Genomic DNA, 22,569 nt, shown 5'->3' on the forward strand with positions numbered 1-22,569 from the left:
TGAAACATGAAAATGATCTGCCTCATCACATGGAAAAACATTCAGGACACAAGTTCGTTGACACGGTGAGAAATGAAATCAAGATTAAACATGACCTGAGACTAATTTCACATTTGACATTAAAACACTTTAAGTGTCTAAGGGTTCACTGACGCGTTACAGCTCATGTTAGTCTGTGCAGTGAGAACAGATCAGGTTTTATAGCCACAATGATGTTAGGATTTAAAACAAGAAAATAAATGTTTATGGAAAACACAACACACTGTAGATTTGAAAAAGATATATATTTTTAGTATTGATGGTATTTGTGTTTCTGATGTAGATTTCTCACAGTGCAGAAATAATGTTGGCATTACCACAGTGCATTATTTTAACATTAATCTCGCACAGTATTACTTTTGTAATTGTTCCATTCCCATCTGTTAAAAAAAGTGTTTCACTTGCAAACCTAAAAAATGTGTTATCTTTATATATTTTTTTATATATTATATATATTTTTCCACAAAAAACACACCTCTTGTCCTTAAGTGAATACAAATGTGAACGCTTGAATATTTCTCTTATTGTTTCAAAATACTCTTTATGTGTAGTTTAAACTTAAAAAAATACTTTAATATGACGAAATAATTGTAAAAATCCATGCTGCATAGTGCCTCATATTGTCTTAGATTAACACTTGTCTTCAACCCTCCATACTTCTTTGGGTCTTTTAGTGTTGCTTTTTTCATTGTAAAGAAGCCACTCGAGCAAATTCCCATTAATCAATAAAGGTTTAATTTATTTTCTTCATTCATTCATTTATTTATTTCGCTGTTTCCAACTGGATGATTTGGCCTCTGCTGAGCTTTTGTTTTGAAAATGTTCACATCTTCAACTGTTCTTTTTATGGCTATCAAACTGTCATTGAGTTTTAACATTATTTGGACTAACCGCAAAAAGCCCTCAAGGCTGTTTCGGTTAAATTAAAAACGGTCACTGAGGGAATAAATCACACTTAATATCGGACCTGTTTCTTTGTACTGTGCCGCCATCTAGTGGATGGGAATAAAGACGCTGCAGGGCGTTCCTGTTCTGTCACAGAAGTAATGAAAGTTTGCCAAGTATGGTTTTAAATAGTTGTCTTTCAAAGAGATCTTATACTGTTAATCAGTCTTTTCGTTGTTTGGTTTGAAATGTGCATTTAAAGCTTTATGAACCATCATGTAAACATAGTATGTACGAGTCCACCAAAAGTGGGTGAGGGTGTCCAGAATAATGAGAGCTTGACATTGACGTGAAGTGTTATTAAATAGACATGACCTTTGAGCAACATTAGGTACTGCTTTTTCTTACTTCCCGGCGATCAAGGGTCCTTAACTGAGGTTTATTAAAATGTTTAAAAATACCCAACAAAAAGAGGGAATATTTTCAATCATTTAATAGATGCAGTAATAATCATAAATAGGTACTGAAGCACACACACATTATATACACATACACACACAGGGATGTGTCAGTCTAGAGTATAAAGCTTTCAGACTAATAGAGGCTCTTCAAATGTTGGCACGAGTCAATTATCTGAGTTCAATATTTACAGCACCACTACTTCTACGTGAATTTCAAAAGTTGGCAGCACCCCGAGATGTCGGGGTTGAACACAATCTGACCATCTTCCTAGCAGATACAGTATTTTGAAAATGACACCATGTGAGATCACTACATGACATTCAGAGTGAGACGTTTGAAAGCCTGAGAAAAAAGATTTAAATGCAACAAACACACACTTTGGTTGTTTGACCAAATGCACCAACAGGTCACGTTTTGTTACACTGCCAACAACAGTATATTATAAAAAAAAAAAGAATATTTCTTTTTTTAAATAAACGGTTTCAAAAATCCAGCCGAGTGCAAATGTAGAAATACATGTACAAAGAAAAACAGAGAAATCTGTGTTGCTAAGGCAGAAGTGTTTTTCTTGAGTTTTAAAAGTAAATAATGAAACTCAAACGACCTGAAAGTCTAAACTCTGCTCGAAACTCTTTTAACCATCAAAACAGCTTTGAAGGTGACCATTTTTCCACCGATAACACATCTACTGCACATACAGTATAACTCATCCCAACATCACCTGGACATATGAAGACAGAAGCTGTGTAAACAGAGTCAATGAATACATCTGACAGTACCGTTTCTCTACACATGAGCAAATGTAAGGCCTGTATAAGGTATGTTTATGCATGTTAATAAATCCTGCATTTGTACATGAACAGTTTGGTGGTGAAAAGTGTAAACATATTGTAGCCTGTGTCTTAAAAAAAATGTTGCTGTAACACATCTGGTATAGAAAAGGAGACGAGGCTTCACAATGCTCGACGAGAAACATTCTGGGGAAATTGTAACTTAAGAGAGATGATGTACATGCAGTTCTGTCTTATAAATCACACAAACAAAATGATCAAGGAAAAACGTCATGTCCCAAGTATATAACAAAAGAGTTACTTCACGTCCTTGTTTCGAGACGTGTGTCCCTAAGATGATAGAGATTATTAATATTCATGCTTCATAACCTCACACAAAGCCTACAGGCTGAGATGCATTACATTGAGTTCTCCGTTTCACAAAATGTCCTTTATACAACAAGGACGGCTTACACGATAATTTCAAATATGTTTTTAAAGTGAATATTACTGAACTGTAATGACTTTGTGCTTCGATAAATTAATCAAATTGATATCAATAATTGAGTTCTCACCAACCAGTGGTGCCATTAAGAGTGAGAGATAAAACAAGTGAATCAGTTAGTGATAGAGTAAGAGTGATAGGATGAAGTAGTGATAAACTTAATTAAATTGCTTTAAAAAAACAAAAAACTTTTTTTTTATCTTGTCTGAAGACAAATATTTTGTCCAAATAAACATTAGCAATCTGAAAAAAAAGACAACATGAAGCAACTATGGCTTTAAGGATTTTCAGCTCTACTAGTTCAACTTTATAGCTTCGCTGAGTCATAATGCCTTTGAACTTTCAAAACCTCTTTGTGAACGGATTTTAGTGAAGTCCACATGAGAAATTAACTCATCGGATTACAACGATCTCACTTACAATCATGAATCCAAACAGTTCCCTAAAGCTGTTTTCATATAATCATAGGCTTTCATTTAATGACCTATAAAACCGTAACTGTGTGAGGGGATAAATAACAGCTTGGGAACCTATACGGATCTCAAGAGTGGGGCAGAAAATGTAACATGTGATTAAAAGCGGTTATGTGACCACAATTCAGCAAAGAGGTTTTCTGTGATGCGGGTTTGTTTGGGCTCAGGTCAGACAGCTTCATGTCTTTTTAGATGACAACAAACCACAGCATAGCTACATATCTACGGATTGTGAGCTTCTATTTCATATTTATGACCAAACTTCATTATGTAAACCCCTTTTAACATGTTATGAACTGTGATTTGTTCTGGATGCAATGTTTTGGAAATTAACTGCAGGGACAACCCAGAGAAAGAAAAGCAGGCGTTTTTCAGTTTTGACTTCTGAGCTTTGTAGACATGACACAGACGCTTACAGTCTGCACACTTTATCTACATCTCTCCTGGCTCCCGCCTGTAGCAGAGCTGTGAAGACAACAGGGAAACAAGGACTGTCTCAGCTCATCTGCTCAAGGTAGGCAGACAGCAAACGTCCAGGGGGGAGAAACTCCTCTTGTTTGTTCACCACTTCAGTCTGCCGTGAGCCTTTGTAGTCGGTGCCTAAGGGTCGAACCAAAAAAAAACAAATAGACTTTGATCACTCTCCTGGGACGGAGAAACACAAAGCTGGCTTTGTAACTAACTATAAACAGGAAAATGTGAATCCAAACTTTTTTTGTAAATGGTGAGAATCTTTTATACAACTGTTTTTGTGCTGTCGTTACAGTTTTACACACATGCAATACCTGGGGGGGAAGACGTACGTCAGTTCAATCTATGTACAGATTTTACATGCAAAGTCTCATGTCAACTTAAACTACTCCCTGAGCTCTCCGTCTATATTTCCTCCCAAACGTTTAACACTTTGTATCCTAAAGTGGCTGAAATCTTTGTTTTCCGTTTTCACTTTAAAAAAAAAAAAAAAAAAGGCCATCCGATATCCCAACCACAATCTAAACACTATTTAAAGTAGAACAAAACTGAAAAGACTTCAATACGAGTCCAGTTTTCCTAACTGGTGTTTCCACTCACTTGCAGAGACGAGGTCCATGTACTGGCAGACGGCATGAAGCAGCAGCCTCTCAAAGCTGAACACAAACAAAGAATCAACCAGTTCAAGGCATTTACAGGTTGTAAAAAAAAAACACACAGTCGGTATAAGCTCCTTCTGATGGATGTTAAATAAAGTACAGAGATTAGACAAAGTTAAACATTAAACTCCTGAAGACCTCTTTCCAGCACAGAATCCAATTTAATAAAATATCTATGATCATACTGGTCAGAGTATGACATTATACTGGTTAATCAAAAGAAAATATGGGCTTAAAATGATCAATTATATCCATGTTGTAATTCTCACCAACAATTGATAATATTCATTCAAGAAATGTAAGTTTGGTGTGTGGGAGAACAGCCCCTGATCTCATATAAAAAAGGTCAAACGTAGTTTAAATACACCTTTATACTTTTAGTCAGAGAAGATTTAACAGATTTATGACTGTGGGACAACAGTACAAGGATTTCTACCTGCTGCCGAGGTTGGTTGTGTAAACTGAGTGAGGTTGAGCATTGAAGAAGCTCAGAAGGTTTTCCTCAAGTACTTCCACAGTTCCCTGTGAGGAGAAAAAGAAGTGAAGTAGCCAAGACGTTAGATCTCAAGAACAATGGGGTTCTAATACATTGTTTTTGCTTGTGCAAGCTTCCTTGGTAACTCGTACCAGTGTCACACCTTAGGGCTTAAAACTGGAACAGCAGGCCACTGTTTTCTAAAAGTAGATATGTACACAAAGGAAAGCAATCAGGAAGCAAAATGGACTTATATAATTGTGACTATGAGACAAGACGCTGCCAGCCTTTTGGTTTGTTAAACAGCAGAGCTGTATGAGACATGAGTCCAAAAGAGGGGAAAAAAACAAAAACAGGTCAACGAGTCTTCCACAGGTTACCACTGACGGATGGAGAATAGACAAGAACACGAGGCTTTACATGTCACTGAGAAGTGGAAGAAGAAACGTCACTCACGATGGGGATTTGTTTCCGTCTCAGAGTTGTTCGTAGCCTGCGATCGATCCTCTGAAAACAATCCTGAGCAGTAAAGGCAAGGTTTACTGTGGACAGAGGAGTGAAAGTCAGCCAGTCAGTCGCACTCAAAAACAGCCAACGTAAACAAGCAAACAAAGTGCTGACACTCACCATTCCTCTGGTCTTTGAGGAGCTTGCTGGTTGTTTTTTTCTGGGCCCCCTCCTGCTCCAGCAGAGACAAGAGCCTCTCCTGCTCCTCGCCGGAGCAATTCATGAAGTCATTCCACGGCTAAGACAACGAGAGAAAGAAGAGTATTAGTCACAATGTAAAGGATCATTTCTTGAATGTTTTCTGATAATGCTTGGATCGTACTTAAAAGATGAAAGTTAAAGTCCTAAAACATTTAGTCTTCAGTTATTCTGTTTTCTTTAGCAAGAAGCTAACTCATGACAGATCAGAAGGCACTCCTGCTGTGAACTTGTAGCCGAGCTAAAGACATCTTACCTCTATGTAGTGTCCGTTGGTGCAGGCTTCGGTGAAGATGGACGGGATTGCTGGGTTACTGCAAACTTCCAGGTCATCTTTGGAGCATTCATCCCTCTCAAGTAGATTAGCAAGAAAGCGAGCTAAATGTCAAAGAAGAAGAAGAAGAAGAAGAAAGAGATGGATGATGCTGATATGTGGCAGATTAATGAATCACAAGTCTTAATCTTAAAAACTGTCTTCTGCAGCATAAGAAGAATTTAAATACCAAGGCTTGTTTACATTCTTTGAAGGCACCAAAGACTTAAAAGGTTGGTTCATCAGGGATTAGTCCTAATAAGGGGCTGAAAACATTCTACATTAAAATGACGCGAAGTGAGAGCTTACTGTTCTCCAGTCGACGGAGGCTCTTCTTGCCTTTGGCACGAGGAGTGAGGTCAGAGTTTCGGATGGCTTGGTTGATATAGAACTGCTTCTTTTTGGCTGGTGACACTCTCTTGGCGGGTGAGCTGGGCAGGGAGGTGCATTTGCGCTCCTCTATCAGGCTGAAAAAATAGAACAAATGACTGGATGGATTTATTTCACATTTTGTGAGTCGATAGACACTCAGGTTACCCAAATAAATATTCAAAAACTTCACAAAAAACACTGTACAGATGTATTTTTTATAATATGTCCCCTTTAAAGTCCAGAAACTGGGGGTGACCTTGTACCTTGGCATAGTTAATGGAATCTGGATGATATTATGAAATGCTGTATTTTTATGTACATGCAGTACATCTGTACATGTTGTTCAAGAAGAACAAAACAGACGAACAGATGCATTTAATGCGAGAGCTGAACATCTTCAAAAAGCTGTTTGCCTGTCTGCATCTGTTTGTTTTTTTTGTATCTGCAGTATATGAGAGTGAAGCTACAAGAGCCTCCTCCTGAGGCTTCAGATGTAGGTCAGTGTGTGTAGAGTGAAGAGCCTCATCTGGCTTTTCTGCCAGAGTCACCAACATGCTCAGCAGACACAGACACCATTTTTAGCCTCTGCACTGCAGGTTGATATCAACACAAATCCAGCAGCATTATATGAAGTTTACCATATAGAAGTTTGCCTTGGTTTACCACATGGAGATAGTTTAACCATGACATGTAAACATTGGGTAAAAAGCCTTGCCAAAAATTTTAACATGTAAAATACCATTATTTTCCATACAATAACATATATTACTTAGGCAACTGAATGTCTACATTTTGTGCGAAAAGTTACAAAAAGCCAGTTGGCAAACACCCTGCCCTGTTTGAGAACATATGAAGTTACAGATCCACTTCAACTAATATAGGTCAGCTAGCTGTTTAGCTCCTAGCTGCTAAATGCTAACAGGGACAGATGATTAAACTCATACTTTTAAACCCTACAAATAAAAGCGTTCCAACAAGGCACGTTTTAAACTAAGAGCTTGTACAGCTTATTTATCTTAAACCATAAACAGCTCCTCCTTCCTGCCGTAAACTAACAATACGGGTATTTAAATCAAGCCATAAGCTATCTCAGGCTAAAGGTTTACTCACATATAATCCTGGTCTTCATTGTTATTTGTCAAAACGACCATCTTATTCCAGCAAATCAAACGGAAAGGATCCACGACCTCTATCCAAGGTGTGATGAGTAAACACAGTGATAAAGCTGTGAGTTGTTTGGCAGATTATCGTGTAAATGGCTAAGCTAGCTCCTTAGCTGCTAATTTGACAGCAGGGCAGAACCGTTGTACTCCCCCCACAAGCAAAGATGGGACGAAACACAAGAGCTCTCACTCTGTAGTTACATTCATAGACTGTTACATTTGATGAGTCTCGCTAACTTTGTTCATACATCATTAAAGTACAGCTATTTAAATGATTTATTTTTATTTTATTTATTTTTAATTTTTATTCTAACCACTAGAAACAATAGTTTGGGACATTTTGGGCCAAATCACACAAACAACGAGAACTATGCCCATGTTGACATAGAGTATGGTAATTTAACCATCCTTATTTGATGGCCGTAAGTGGGCTGCTTATTGTCCAGAGAGGCCTACATTAGATTCTAAAAAGTAATGCTCGTGATTTAAGAATATGTGTCCAATTGTTTTTGGCGGAAACTTCAGTGTTTCACATTTCTCTTGTGTTTTTTTCTCATGCATCTGTTGTGTCTTTGTGCCTGCTGCAGATCTACTTTCTATCCATATTATATTAAAGTTTAAATGTAATCAAACTTAATTCTCTTTTAGCCCACTCTTCCAAGTTCATTTAATCAGTCTTGTGGGGTAAAAGTCAATGTACATGTCCTTGAAACAGTTTCTCTTACGAAACAGTAGAGACTCATCTTATTTATAGACAATCTTTTATCAAAATAATTCAGCCATACTGGTCAAACTGAATCCATCTTGAACCTTGAACTTTAAACCTCTATGCAACGTAGACTTCTGTAAATTGTTTGGGCTCAGGCATAATCCCTCTTTTGACTAAATCCAAAATAACAAAGAGATTTTCCCATTCATTATGGGTTTGTGTGTGTGTGTGTGTGTGTGTGTGTGTGTGTGTGTGTGTTACCATAGCAGCCAGTTTAATAGGCCTTCCACAAAGTCATCTAATTGTTCTGTGCTTATTCACTACTGCTTGGGAGAAAGGGTACAGACAGACTCAGAAAAGTTTGGACATTTCTTTTGTTGTAATTTGATTTTATTTATTTTTTTAGAGATGTTTATACATTGCCGGAAGAGATTCTTGAATGTACTTTTATAGACATCTTGGAATGTATAAAGAGAAGAAGACAGGGACCGTGAATCCAGAACAACATGAGGACACTACATTTCCTATGATTGTACGTAAAGTAAAGAAATCAGCTCCCAGGGAGAGAACTATGAAGTCAAAGGAGAAGGCTAAAATTGCAGCATCAAATAATAGCAATCTTGCTGCAGAAGGAGAGACATCAGCGGATATATTGAGGCTTTGTGTCAATCTAATGCCTCTTTTGGCTGCAGCAAAGGAGCCACTGGAGGAGGAGGACAGCAGCTCAGAAAGTAAAATGACACCAGTGACCAACAAGAATGAGCCATCTCTTAATATCTCAGAGGAACGAACAACTAATTTTATCCGAGAAATCAATTTTGACGCTGACACCAAACAAACAGTAAGTCCTTGGCTCGTGTTGCCCCCTCCAATTCCACTTCAAGCAGCTCCTCAGTGTCTGAAGACGAAGAGTTGTCACACCCCTCTTCCTCCGCTCAGTTTATCAAAGCAAACCAGCAACATCTCCTCAAACTTCACAATTAAAGGTGGCACAAGTGAAATGTTTGCAACAGGAGTTCCAGACAGCAGGCCATGGATAGACAATCCTCTGCTCTCTAAAAGTGTGAGTAAACAAAGGTCAAGCTGACCATAATGTTCTACGTCTACTACTGTGATCATGAATTACTCAAGGGAAAGAAGAAAGTAGTCAAATATAAAGGGAAGAACATGTTAGCCCAGAAGAAAACAAGATTTAGATTAAAAGTTGAGAATAATACTTAAACAAGCATGAAAAAAAATTGAACCTAAATGATGGTGAAAATATTAACTGAGTTTGCTACACAAAAATTATAGCGGGAAGCAGATTAGTGTATTTATTCATGTAGGCTACAGCAAGCAGGGAAGTCAAGCCCCATTAAAATAACACACAGCCAAGCACAATTTCTATTACCACACCAACATTACACGTGTGACTCTTTATAAACCTTTGTGAAAATTGGACATCAATAACCTCAAGAGAGAAAGTGTGATATTTATTTTTTATAACACCAAACATTTCACACATCAACATGAGTATAGGATGCTAAAGGATAAGTACTCTTTATTTTAGTTGTAAAAAAAATAAACAGACTGCTTTGAACTCTCTGTTAAACTTGTCTCAAACCAACTCATATAAGTAGTTTAGTATTAAAGAAGTTATACCCTCTCTGTGTGGGGAGGATATACCGGTACTGTATGTCCCCTGTATACTTTACTAGCACTCTCCCTGCTCTGGATTCGAACTCACACTGTGAGCCTTGCAGCAGTTGTCTGTTTACACCTGAGATTACATACAGTCAGAGTCCTGACAATGCAGGGACAAAGTTAAGTCATTCCTACCTCAAATAGAAAGCCCACATCTGGGTGATGAGCCCAGACATATCTATAACTTACCATTAAATTGTGGTTGTTCAAAAGCATGGTCCACACCTCAGTGGGGAAAAACAAGAACATTTCAGCTCAATTTCCACTAAATTAATGTATATATGAAGAAATAATATTCAAAGGCAAAGGTTTTGCTGCAGAACTATTACACCTGTGATCACACTCAGTATATCTTCTAAATGTGACAGATCAAGTTAAAAATGACATTTAAAGCTGTTTTGAAGGAATGAATTTTGTTCCAAACAGATTCATGTATGTAGTTTTTCATTTTTTATGTCCCTTCTGTAATGACTACTGACTCACGCTCTCTGTGCAGAGATCAGCTGAGTTTCAGCTTCCTGAAATTTCCCTCTCCAGTCTGAGCGCCCTGCTGCAGACAGTCACACAGAAATTGGGGAGGAAGAGGAGCGGTGGTGATGACACGGATGGAAGGATGAGAAGGTTCTCTGACGCTGCATCCAGCTGTACTGACAGGAGGACTGGCGCGAGGACAGCGCTGCGCTGCTGCCACTCAAAGTACCGGTAGTTTCAAAGTCTGGAGAGTTTTGATCTATCCAGTGGCACCTAAGTTAATACGTTGTCTGGCAGACCGGCAGTCTGTTGTGGTAGCAACATGGTTCACAGTGCTCAACTAAATATAGTAAGTGTATCCATTGTGTTTTTATCTTTTAACAGGGGAGCAGACACAGAAGCATCAGTGGATGAACACAGTGTAAACGGAAAGAGGACGCTCCCTCCACTTCTCTGCGCACCAAAACCAACACTGATCCTCGCAATGACAAAGAAAAATCTAATGACCCCCAACATGCTGCAATGACTCAGAGACACAACAAAATCCTTGTTAAACAACAAAAATCAAGAAATGACATGTTTATTTCCTTCAGGAAAAACACTTTCAGACAGACATTTACTTTGTATACTTCTGTTTACCTTAGCTAGCATATTTTATCTATATAATGCACACCCTTCAGTAGATGCATGGCTACATTTATGTTCAAGTATTACATTTCAAGCATAATAAAGGTACATTCAGTAGAACAGGCTTTCATTCCAAAATGAAGTTTCACTGCTTAAATCCAACTCAATCTTCTTGCATTAATTCATCACTTTACGTTAATCTTTACCAGGTAAACTTAAATAGTTTGAATTTAAAAATGAACTCTTTTGATACTTTGGTCTTAAACCTATAATCGCTATTGTAATAATATTTGAATAAATAACTCTGCTTAAAGTACAGTGACCACCTGCATAGGACATTCAATTAGCCGTAACTATTTAAACGTCAAAAAAATAAATACAGAGTTTAATACAAAGAAAAACCTTCAAATTATAAACAGACATTGACAAGGCAATGTTGTTGCATTTTATGTTTACAATTCAAACTGATCACTACCATCATTTCTTTGACGGATCTTTACAATGATATGTTATGTAAAACAATTTCTAACAACTTTGCAGTACCAAGTCTCGTCTGTGTATCCGGACTTTCAATTTGATTTCCTGAAAATATTTTAATTATAATCAAAGTACTTTTCAGACATTATAATGGCTCAGCAGGAAGCTGTGATGTCAAATATCTCTGTAAGGTGAACAATCCAAACATCACTTAATAATAAAAAAAATAAAATGACCATAAAACAGACGTAAAGTTTCCCCCTAAAATCCCCCTAATCCTGCTAAACCCTGTTTGTCGAATTTTGCCAAATGACAAATAACTCTTCATAAAAAAAATACAGACAAAAGTCAAAGTATGTTCTTGATATACAAAACAATAACAATTGTAGAGTTCATTATTAAACATTTACGAGATATTTAACAACAAACATGCGGTAAAAATACTTTCCACGAAAGAGATTCTGTTTAATGTTACGTAACCATCCCCAAATAGACATTTTACACATAGAAGGGAGATTTTATCATTAATTGCAGCATTTTCTTTTTAAAGTGCTTTCTGCAAAATAAATATGAGATTGTCATGGGTCTTATGATTGGGCCCTGAGGAACACCAAATCTTGTTTTTTAAAGATTGCATCTTGCATAATTTTCTTTCTGAATAAATAAACCATCACTTTGGACTAATGAGACGACAGACAGAGAAGACACAGTGTAAGATATAGAAACCCAAATAAGGGTTTAAAGCTACAGATCTGTAAGCGAGGTGAACAAGGCACCAAAGCCATATAAGGAAGCTATAACTTTTGGTTCTTTCAAACGATAAATTGACCTTAGACAACTCAGTGTCAACAGTAATACTTTTAAAGTCCATCATATCAACTTATTTCTCCCATGACCTGCACTGATACATATTGCATATTGAGATCACTGCCAACATTGAGCAATCTTCAAATGAACATTATTGTGTATAAAAGCTTTTGACTGTAGTTGGTCCTTTAAACCTGCCTCCTCAGCTCTTTTTGTACCCCTTCACTTCACATTGAGCTGTCCTGTGTGTTGCCGTCCACAATAAAGAGTGCAGAGGGATCTTTAGTGGAGCTCTCTGCTCTGTGTTTGGATCTACTGGATTTACTGGATTCTGCCACAATATCACCATTACTGCTGTTTGAGTCAATGCTGCCCCTCCGGCTGGTCTGAGGTATTCTGGTCATCGCTGTACTGCTGCTTTTTTCTCCGTTAGCTCTGCCCTCCTTAGTTTTGGCCTTGGTTGTTTTTGCCTTCTTTGATTTACCATCTTTTGGTTTGCTTTCAGATGATTTACCTTGCTTTTGTTGCTTCTTGCTCGGCTCAGGGGGCGGGATTGGTGGCTCTGGTTGAATGATGGGAGTGTTAATCCTTGAGGGCAGCATAGTCTGGTTGATCTGCAGTGTGCTGTTACCAACGATGACTTCTGTGAGGCCGTCATCATCAGTTTGCTCCTTGGCAAAGTTGACAAACACCTACAAGAATGAGCTTGCGTTAGTGTCATATTAATACCGCCTTTGGTTAATCTATAAAATCCTTGTCTATCCTAATCCCTCACAACTAACCATAGCCAGCTGTGACGTTCTCTTCTTGCAAATGCAGAAGTACTGAGGAAGAATACGTAATGTCTTCTTGTTTTTCTGGTTACACAAGCTTACATTGTCTCAAATTAAAACTCCAATTTTAATCAAGACCCCCCCATTAAAGAAATTAAAATCAATAATTCCTACATAATGACAGCAAATTGAAATCTCAAACCAAACACATGACATGTTTCTTTCAGTTTGTTTTGAACAACCTATTCCCCTGAGTAACCTGAAGCTTGAATTTAATCTACATTTTTTTACTTAGCAGATATTTACAGATCCATAAACATTTGAAAACATGTGACTGAGGACACTTTTTTAATGTTTTGAATGTCAAGGGAATACTTGTCAAATACTTAAAAGATGTAACTGCCTAGTTGGCAAACTGTGTACAGACGAAACAGTTTACTCTTGTTGGACAGATTGAGTGTGTTAACATTGATTCTCAATAATTATAGTAATGTGTTATTTTACATTACTTCATGGGCAAAAACCTTAATTTTGCACCTTGAGTTGAAATAGCACCTAAAAAGTGTCTAACAATGTTTCCAATAAAGGATACTTTGGATGCAAAGTTCTACTTAAATTGACTTACAGTATATCGGACATAAGGGAACTTCACATGAACCCCTTTAACAAAAAACGTGGTGACCTTACCTGGTCAAGAGTAGTCTGTGATACAGAGAAGTCGAGGACGCCGAGCTCCTCGTGGTTGTTCGCTAGCACATCAAAGATTTGAGAGAGGCAGCAGGCGTGTGAGGGCAGCTGGTACTGCAGCACGTTCTGGTGACGCTCCTTCAGATCAGCACTAGGAAAAACTTTCCTCAAATAGGTGTCGACAGGGCACGAGTCAGGGTCAGAATTTGCATCCAACAGACGCAGGATGATGGTGTAACCATCCCCAAACCTGGAGGAAACAATAGTCGAAGTTTGTCAGTTTTTTTTAACTTTTATTCAAGTGAAACTCTCACACAAACATTATCAGTGACCTCTCCAGATTAACAGTACACACAACAGCATGTCCTCTGTGGTAATTTCTCAGAGTTAGAATTTTTCAGAGCCAGTAATCTTGGTTCTAATCATTGATCGACTCATTGATTGGCTCAGTCTCCAACAAATGAGGAGGTGAAAGGTAGGAAGTGTGACCCGATCCATTCACTTATTGATATTGTGTTTGGAGCTCATCTTGGTATTGTTGAGGATAGAGCAGGCTTACCTGTTCTTTAAGTGTTGTACAGATCCGAGACACTGAAATCTGCCGTTCACCATGATGGCCATTCTGGTGCAGAGAGCCTCACATTCCTCCATACTGATCATACAGACACAAAGAAAAACATCAACATAAATAAAGTGTGTGCACTCTAAGAAAACTCTCAGCTGTTTTTTTTATTCTTTTAACTAACACAGACATGAATCCACTCTTAATGAGTTCATAAGGATTTTTTGGTTGTGGATCTCTTCCTACCTGTGGGAGGTGAGGACGACAGCTCTGCCCTCTTTGGTAACGCTAAGGATGCAGTTCCACAGAAACCTTTTGGCTTTTGGGTCCATACCAGTGGTGGGCTCATCCTGACACGAATTATAAAAACACCAAGAAACCAAATATGTGAGCCACAATACTAAAACATTTCAGCAACAGACGTGACCAATGATCATTTATCTGCAAAATAAATTTTAATTAAGCATAATCTCAGTATTTTTACATCACAATAACTGTTTTCACTTCCTGTAAACATGTCTGATGACTCATCCTGCACTCTGCGTTGTTTACACATTTTTCAAAAAGAAATTGTTGAAGCTAGGCAAGGCAAGTTTATTTATATAGCGCTGTTCAGACACAAGACAATTCACAGTGCTTTACAGACAAAAACAGAAATACATTGAAACAAAGCTTAAGGAAAGAGTGCAACAGAAATGTAAAGAAATAAAAAATAAAAAACAGAGCAAAACAAAGATCATATATCATTAGAAGACAGAAGAATGTAAAAGTACTGGATAAAGGAAAAACTATTAAAAACTATTAAGAAAGGAAGAATGTGTTGTAGTAAGGTGGAAAGTATATCTCTAATGGAAAGCCTGAGTGAATAATAAAGTTTAACAATCCAATCAAATTCATCCCGATGTTATATCCCGCCTTCTATCTTGTGATTGGTTCCATCGGTTCTATCTGTTTTAGTAGGAAATATGTCACTAGTAGTAGACTAGGTAGTTTGAGACTCTGGAAGTTATCTTTCACAGGGAATTTAAGGCAGGAACTGATTTTTGAAATGTTTCAAAAAAAGTTTAATCAATAATAATGCAAAGTCTGTAAAAGACTTCCATGCAGTTGTTTTGTTAGAAAGATAAATTCTTACCAAGAATATGACCGGTGGAGCTCCGATGAGGGAGATGGCAGTGGAGAGTTTTCTCTTGTTGCCTCCGCTGTAGCCTCCAGCTTCCCGCTCTGCATACTGGCTCAGTCCAAGCTTCTTCACCCCCCACTGGGCCACCTACAGGACAGAAGAGAATGTGTTTACAATTCTGAACAGCTCATCAATTTTATTATACACTGAAAAAAACAGCTAGATGTTCGGCCGCGGACCCTGTGTACAGAGCATGTAATCCACAAAACAGTAGACTTGGGTTAGAATCTGATCGTCAGCCTCTTTCCTGTATGTTATTCATTCCTTACTCTCTCCCAGGTCTATCTACCAAATAGAGGTATAAAAGCCCCAAAGTATTTCATAAACAAACAACCTTGGCGACAGACTCCTCTGGCACCCCCCGCAGGCGGGCAAACAGCTCCAGATGTTCCCGACCAGTCAGCAGGTCACTGATTGCGTCAAACTGAGGGCAATAACCCATCAGCTGGTGGACTCGCTCCATCTCTGTCAGCACACTGAAAACAGAAACTCACAGTCAAACAGTAATATCAATACTTATACTAATGCTGTACTACAGCCACAACACTGCTTTAACTACTACTAACACTGATGGTATCATTGTTGCTTGGTGCTCTCTCTAGAACCATTTTGTTCTTTCCTCTTTATATTCCATTTCTACTTCTGTAGTTAAAATGATACTAAAGGGATCATAACTTTTGCAGCTTATTTCAAAGTTCAGGGATCTTGATGACATTTCTTTCATAACATACACAAGTTACGTTATATCCTGGATAGATTCATAAATAAATCTGTATATAAAAAACAAACAAACCTCATGTTAAATATTTGACGTCAACCACTGAATAAAAGAAGGCCAGTGTAAAAGTGGAATAACTGTATGTGGAGACAGTATGTACCTGTAGTGATTAAGGAAAGCCTCGCCGTAGGTGACAGCAGTGTCTCCAGTCAGCATGCGAAAGGTAGAGGTCTTCCCTGCTCCGTTCACTCCCAGCAAGCCAAAACACTTAGAGATAAAGCCCAAAAAAAGAAAGTTACAAACACATCTACACACAGAGAAGCTGCAGCCAGCAGCTGGGACCTTTCACTTTTGACTAAATGACATTAGACTTAGCTCAAGGATCACAGACGTTACTGAAATATTAGACATAAGAGTTGTGGTTACTGATGGAAGCTGCTGGATTAGAAGATGAGGTATTAAAGGTAAACAGAAGTAGGAGTTTAGTGAGTATTATTTATGGTTGTAAGAACAGGAGCAGCTATACAGACACTTCTAGCAGACATGCTAGTTTTAGCAGCAGGGATAATAAAATTAATACTAACACATTTCTACTATACCTCTTTTTGGAGGGATAATAGTGATTCATCAATCAAAGTGTGGTCGACAAACACACTGCTGATCAGAACAAACGTCTGATCAGTTGTGTGTGATATGATAAAATCAGCGCTATTATTTGGTACAATATCTTACCTCTCCACGGGGAATCCCAAGGCAGAGGCGATTCACTGCCGGCTTCTTGCCCGCTTTATAAACCTACGACAAAAAATGTCCCTTAATTCACAACTAAGCCTGAGAGATGCTGTACAATGTTGGGCAAAACAATGGTGTACTCTAAAAGAAAAACATGTACTGTATGTAGCACTGATGAACAGGACTTACATGAGTAGTTTATAAGTTTTTCACGGCTCACAAAAATAACAGTGTCCGTTTCACGTCTTGGTTTTTCTTTTTTGCTTTACCTTGCTCAGGTCGATCATGGTGAGGATGTCCGATTGTGCTTTCCCACTTTTGACCCTCTCTCTCTCTCGAGCCACATCCTCATCCTCAGGACCAAGCGGAGGTATCTCAGGCTCAGCCCACCACAACCTGAATACAAAGCAGAAAGAAAAGATCACCACATTTGTTTCATTTTAACTACTGTGGAAAAGCTGTTTTGTCATTTTTTCTACACAGGAGGTATTCCTTGTTTTGCTCTGTGGCAACCACAAAGAAAGTATTAACATACCGTAAATTCCGGACTATAAGCCGCTACTTTTTTCTCACACTTCGAGCACTGCGGCTTCTACTCCGGTGCGGCTAATGCATGGATTTTTTATGGGGGACAATGAGCTTCTGCCGCAAAAACATTTGACTTCGTCACGTCGGATCTTAATATCAGTCATTTTGCGCTTCATGCACGCACCCTCATGATGGAAAACACACGGAGAAATACATATGATGCAGCTTTCAAGTTAAAGGCGATCGAGCTGGCTGTCAAAGAAGCTAACAGAGCTGCTGCATGTTAAGATGACACTGACAGCGACAACAGAGACTGAGGAAGTGAGTAATGAAGTCATTCTGAGGCAGTGAATGGATGGACTTTTTCTTGTGAAATATATTACGGTCATCTTTTTCATCAGCCGTGCTACAGACACCGTCGGCTAGGCTTCGTATTGTAACGGTTCATGTTGTAAAGTCAGTAGTTGATAATGTGTTCATAATTCCGATTATGTGGAGAGTCAGTGAATGCACCAGCGAGAACGTGTTGAGTGGCTGTATGAGAGAACGCTGGGGGAGAGAGTTGGATTGTTACGGCAAGTTATGTGTTGTTCTCTGCTGTAAACGGCGTGGTCACGGCCGACAGTGATCGGGTTATTAAAAGTTATTATTTGAACGCTCTCGTCGTCCTTTAACGTCCGTACGGACGCTACAGTATTTGCGGATGTTACCGGTAGCCTACGTCTGTGTAAATAGCTCTTGTTATAGCGTGGACACCTGCGGCTTATAATCAAGTGCGGCTTATATATGTACAAATACATTTATTTACTTATTTTTAGCAGGTGCGGCTTATATCCAGGTGCGCTCAATAGTACGGAATTTACGGTAAGTCATCTCTTCATCTACACATACTGTATTATTTTGTATTAGTAGTTAAAGTCTGATTATATATTCTTTATTAAATTATCTAAGTCACCTACTACTATAACTTCTCTGAGGCCACAATAATCAGTGAAATAATCGTAATGTGATGTAGGGCAGAGAGGATAAGCACACTGCCTCTTCCACTATTCAATAGTTTTTTTCAAACATACTTTGAGCTGATGAAGAACTTGTACTGCAGCAGTATGGTGAAGATGAAGAAGATCACTCCTTCAGCAGCCATAGCAAAAAGGTTCTTCCCTACAAAGTCCCACTGAAGAGGGTCCAGAGTCTGCTTTGTGCCTGGACAATGAAGAAACCCAGAGAAGGACATTCTTTACACACATGGTTTAAATCTTGTCGTGTTTGAAGCAGTCTGACACGCAGGAGCTCTTCAGGATGGTAACAGCAGTCTCTATTGTACACAAATAAGTAAAAAAATGGCCAAGTGAAAATATGTAAATGTACATACATGCACATGTTTTGTAACTTACAGCAGTGGATTACAGTGAGCAAGTAAGAACAGCTGAGCATTCACTGATTCAAGGGGCTGGGGGGGGGGGGGGATATATATGTGAAATATACAGAACAGGGGTTATGGAGAGGGTTTTTGATGTGTAGGTACCCAGTCTCTGAAAGGCATCTACCATGGCTTGGTTTTTGGCCATGTCGATGAGACCTCGTCCCAGGCAGAAGTGAGGAAAGATGAGAAACACCTTCTTCAAGATCCTGTTCACCTCATTTAGGTGCTGAATGAAAAAAAGAAAACCTCTGAAATATTTCACTTGTAAAACGTCACACTAACTCAATATTTAAAGACATCCAGTATTCCCAATTCATGTCCATAACACATTAGTAACATTCAAACACTTCTTGGGCTAGGAACTCGATGTAACTGAAGTACTCTCAGATGAATGTTTTGATGCTTTAGAGAAAGTACATCATCAGTGAAAATGAACGTTTTGTTGTCATTGTTGTTATTAAGCAGCCACTAAATATGGATTTTGATCTACCTCGTCAACAAAAAGCTCGAGAACAAAAGTGGCGATGCTGCCGTTGATTCCGATGAAGAGGTTGATGGAGGTCAGAACCACGTAGGCTGTGCTGGGGACGCTGAATACAAAGGATGCTGGGTACATCAGAGGAGTGATGGACCACCTACAAAGAAGGATGAGGTTATTTAAATGGTGAAGACAAACACTGTACCTCACTTTACTTACAGACAACAATCCTGTTATCATCATTATTTAGCATCTTTTTTCCGTCTGCTTGTATAAAGAAGTCAGTCTGTGTCAGTGAGCTAAGTTGAGTTTTCACTTATTGTGTTTATTTGAGGAGCAAAAAAAGCAGCAAAAACAGGAGAGGCAAAAATCAAGACTGGATGTTTCCTGTACATAAATGTCCACGCTCCTTTAAATGCACCTCCAGTAAGAAGATGCAATATGCTTGTAAGAAATATCCCTGGTTAATGCATGAGGCCAGGTTGGTTACATTTCATGATGACGGATGATTTTAGAAGTGTAACAACATGAACAGAGATCAATGGAGTCTGCTTGAATGTACCCATAGAACAGGAGGAGCAGGACCAGAGCAGGCAGGTTGGTTTCTGAGACATAGGATTGCTGCTGGAAACTGATGAAGATCAGCACCACCATGGTGGCCGGAACGGTGTAGTTCAACTGAAAAGATAACAAAAAAAAGATAAATAAAAGAGGGGAGTGGGTTAAGATGTGATAAAGCTGAATACAGCATTGCTTGTTCTCCTCATGAAGCTTCTGTGTTTCAGACCAGACAACATCATCATTGTGAATTGAGCCAAACACTAGAGGCTTTACAAATGTAACCCGTCTATAAACTAATCAATGATGACAGGGCGTGCATTTCTTTTTTCCACACTCTGAGGTTTAAACTTCAGCTGAAAATTGAATTAATAGGAGAATCAAGTGTCACTAATGCAGGGCTGTTGTCTGATTAAAGCCTTTACTTTCCACATGACAAAATGTTCAAACATTAAAATGTTATCTTTAATGCTCTTAAACAACCTTAGAAGTATGACAGAACTACTATGTGACTGTTAAAAGATGCATATCATGTCATATAGAGTCTTCTGCTGATGAAGAACTGACCATGTCCCAGGTGAAGTTGGCCAGCCAGTAGAGGATGGGTTTGACTCCACTGACAAACTGCAGGTGTTTGGCTTTGCTGACTCGCTCCTCGATCAGAAAAAGGACGAAGCTGGCCGGCACAAAGGACATGGCAAAGATCACGCAGATGGAAACCAGAACATCCACAGATGTAGTCATCCTACAGAGGGAGCAGGGGAAGTCCAATCAGGTACAAAAGAAAAGCTGACCAATCCCAACAGCCCGTCACTGCGTTATACGTTTTGGAGTACCGGTATGCATTTTTCTACTGTCCAGACATACTCTGGTTTCCACATGTTGAATATGAGCACTCATAAAAGTGGACTTTTCAGCGCAGCCATATGACTTTAAAATCCAAATTAAGACTTTAAACCTAATTCAGATAGTTGTCCATCATATATAACGTGTCCTGGTTGAGCTAAATTTACCTTTTGAGATCAATAACTAGCACAAGAAACCACCTCTCCCGACATCTAAAGCTTTAAATTGCACAGCATTTAACTCACATTGCCATTTCAGTGAGTTGTTCTTTTGTGAGGTTGAGTGGGTGGTTGTAGGCAGTGATGCCGTGTTTCCTCCTCTCTGGACCCGGTGGCAGACTCGCTCTGAGCAGACCGTTGTTTATCACATTGACAAATGACACCATGGCATGCCATCCTTTGTTGTTGTACCACACCTGAGGACAAACACGAGCAAATCAATTCATTATAAAAACTAGTTTGTAGCTACTGAAAACGTGTATGGCCATATAGCCCCTTTGTTTTCAAAGTTGAATGGTTATAAAGGTTTATGACAGAAACAAATGCATCATCTTTTCGGCCAGACAAACTGATTTAATGTTTCATGTTATTTATGACCTTTAAAGACAAAGTGAAGACATATGATCAGACAAACATGTACCTTGACATTGTCTTTACTGTTCAGTCCTTCTAGAAAACCCGGCAGTCTTTCCAGCAGATGATCAAGTGAACTATTCTGTAGTAAATCAAAGTACGTCAAGAAACGGCAAACAGCATTCAGGGAAACAGCAGCTTCAGTTGACCGTGTCTAAACCCTGATTTATACCTGTGGGACTCTGTATCGAGTCCTGATTGCCATGACCGAGTCTTGGACGTGGTTGACCTGAGACAATGTCTGCGTGGCGCTGCCTCCAAGGGAAAATCCTCCGTATCTGCAACAAAGAAAGAAAGGCTTTGAAGAACATTTGGACATGTTTAGTGTGCTCCAGTACATTAGCTTTCCCTTAAAAGAGTTAAATTGAACGAATGTTTAACGCACCAACTATGGCGATCATCTTACCTGAACTCGTTCACCCACTTCTTGGTTTTTAGGCTGTTAATGACAGAGAATAAGGGAGTTTACTCGCCTTCAAACATTCAAAATATGGCTGTGCATCTTCACTGGTCAAATGTTACGATTAGACAATGAATTTCCTGTAAACAACTCCAAATCTTGATTCATCACGATGAGCCGCATCCTCATTTTTCTATATTTTTGCACATGGCTTTATGTTTTAACAATAAAGATAAGCTTTCAGATAAATACATTTCATCGTTTAGAAAATAAATGTAGACATAAATGCCTTTACTTTTTAAAAATAAATAAAGTATACAGGTCCAGCCACAGCTAGAACATCTATGAACATCAGTTCTGTCCCTGCATTGATGCAGAATCATCCTTGTTTTTACCACGATTCATTTCAACACCCCTACTTAAAACTCCTATTAACAGGTTACAAAGACAACCAGCCAAACAAATAAAGTATGGAAGATAATGCATGTGAGAGCGATAAAAATAAAACACTGATTGCAGACTTGAATCTGAATTCTTTTCTAAAGTTCAACATCAAAACGCGACAGAGAGAGAGAGAAGCAAAGGTTAACAATTCTTGATCATATTTATCTACATCATGTAAAATACATGCCAAAATGTATCAAAGATAAAAAAAAAAACAAAGTCACATTATTAAGTGCATGTTACTGTATTCTTTTAATGCGGTACCTTTTCTTGAGGATCTGAGAGTAGGTTTTCACCAGGTAATCACTGATGTTATAACTTGTCAGATTTTGGAGGATGTCTCCAGTCAGCCTCTTAATCTGAAAGGTAAACAGAAAAGTTGAAGAGCCAGTAAACTGCAACTATTCAAAGATGAAATAGTGAATTTGATCAGCTTCAAATGTCACTTTCAGCAGATGTGTTCACTTTGAAATGATCATAGAGTAATTTTATTGTAGTATGTAAAGGGGAACAGAATTGAGACCATTAAACTCTGCAGG

General features: G+C 38.6%; 3 protein-coding genes across 4 annotated transcripts in view; 1 reads left to right on the plus strand and 2 right to left on the minus strand.

Annotated features, from left to right (window-relative positions):
• Positions 1-1,402: 1,402 nt before the first annotated feature.
• On the minus strand, positions 1,403-7,476 carry r3hdm4 (R3H domain containing 4). The gene is made up of 8 exons (XM_079350885.1): positions 7,240-7,476; positions 6,067-6,224; positions 5,701-5,822; positions 5,367-5,484; positions 5,196-5,281; positions 4,701-4,786; positions 4,206-4,261; positions 1,403-3,734 (listed from the first exon to the last, which is right to left on the minus strand). The coding sequence occupies exons 1-8, from the start codon at positions 7,278-7,280 to the stop codon at positions 3,631-3,633; spliced, it is 771 nt and encodes a 256-aa protein (XP_079207011.1). The 5' UTR covers positions 7,281-7,476; the 3' UTR covers positions 1,403-3,630.
• Positions 7,477-8,240: 764 nt separating this feature from the next.
• Positions 8,241-11,411, plus strand: LOC306827850 (uncharacterized protein). Of its 2 annotated transcripts, XM_079349927.1 has the most exons (4): positions 8,241-8,340; positions 8,455-9,064; positions 10,181-10,380; positions 10,540-11,411. In XM_079349927.1, exons 2-4 carry the CDS (start codon positions 8,465-8,467, stop codon positions 10,679-10,681), a joined length of 942 nt encoding a protein of 313 aa, XP_079206053.1. In that variant the 5' UTR covers positions 8,241-8,340; positions 8,455-8,464; the 3' UTR covers positions 10,682-11,411. The 2 variants fall into 2 exon arrangements, with proteins under 2 accessions (XP_079206053.1, XP_079206052.1); XM_079349926.1 differs by having other exon boundaries at positions 8,241-9,064.
• Positions 10,720-22,569, minus strand: part of abca7 (ATP-binding cassette, sub-family A (ABC1), member 7) — a 28,706-nt gene continuing 16,856 nt past the window's right edge. Inside the window, exons 33-51 of the mRNA XM_079349928.1 lie at positions 22,295-22,389; positions 21,593-21,625; positions 21,359-21,464; positions 21,194-21,268; positions 20,800-20,969; positions 20,276-20,453; positions 19,713-19,828; positions 19,163-19,307; positions 18,775-18,898; positions 18,323-18,452; positions 16,991-17,117; positions 16,722-16,784; positions 16,150-16,256; positions 15,606-15,747; positions 15,224-15,358; positions 14,335-14,438; positions 14,086-14,178; positions 13,527-13,776; positions 10,720-12,758 (exon numbers count right to left, since the gene is read on the minus strand). Coding sequence (XP_079206054.1) covers positions 12,294-12,758; positions 13,527-13,776; positions 14,086-14,178; positions 14,335-14,438; positions 15,224-15,358; positions 15,606-15,747; positions 16,150-16,256; positions 16,722-16,784; positions 16,991-17,117; positions 18,323-18,452; positions 18,775-18,898; positions 19,163-19,307; positions 19,713-19,828; positions 20,276-20,453; positions 20,800-20,969; positions 21,194-21,268; positions 21,359-21,464; positions 21,593-21,625; positions 22,295-22,389 — 2,658 coding nt within the window. The 3' untranslated portion in view covers positions 10,720-12,293. The remainder of the gene's footprint in view (positions 12,759-13,526; positions 13,777-14,085; positions 14,179-14,334; positions 14,439-15,223; positions 15,359-15,605; positions 15,748-16,149; positions 16,257-16,721; positions 16,785-16,990; positions 17,118-18,322; positions 18,453-18,774; positions 18,899-19,162; positions 19,308-19,712; positions 19,829-20,275; positions 20,454-20,799; positions 20,970-21,193; positions 21,269-21,358; positions 21,465-21,592; positions 21,626-22,294; positions 22,390-22,569) is intronic.

The sequence above is a fragment of the Symphodus melops genome (genome assembly GCF_947650265.1).
Source record: "Symphodus melops genome assembly, chromosome: 8".
NCBI lineage: Eukaryota > Metazoa > Chordata > Actinopteri > Labriformes > Labridae > Symphodus > Symphodus melops.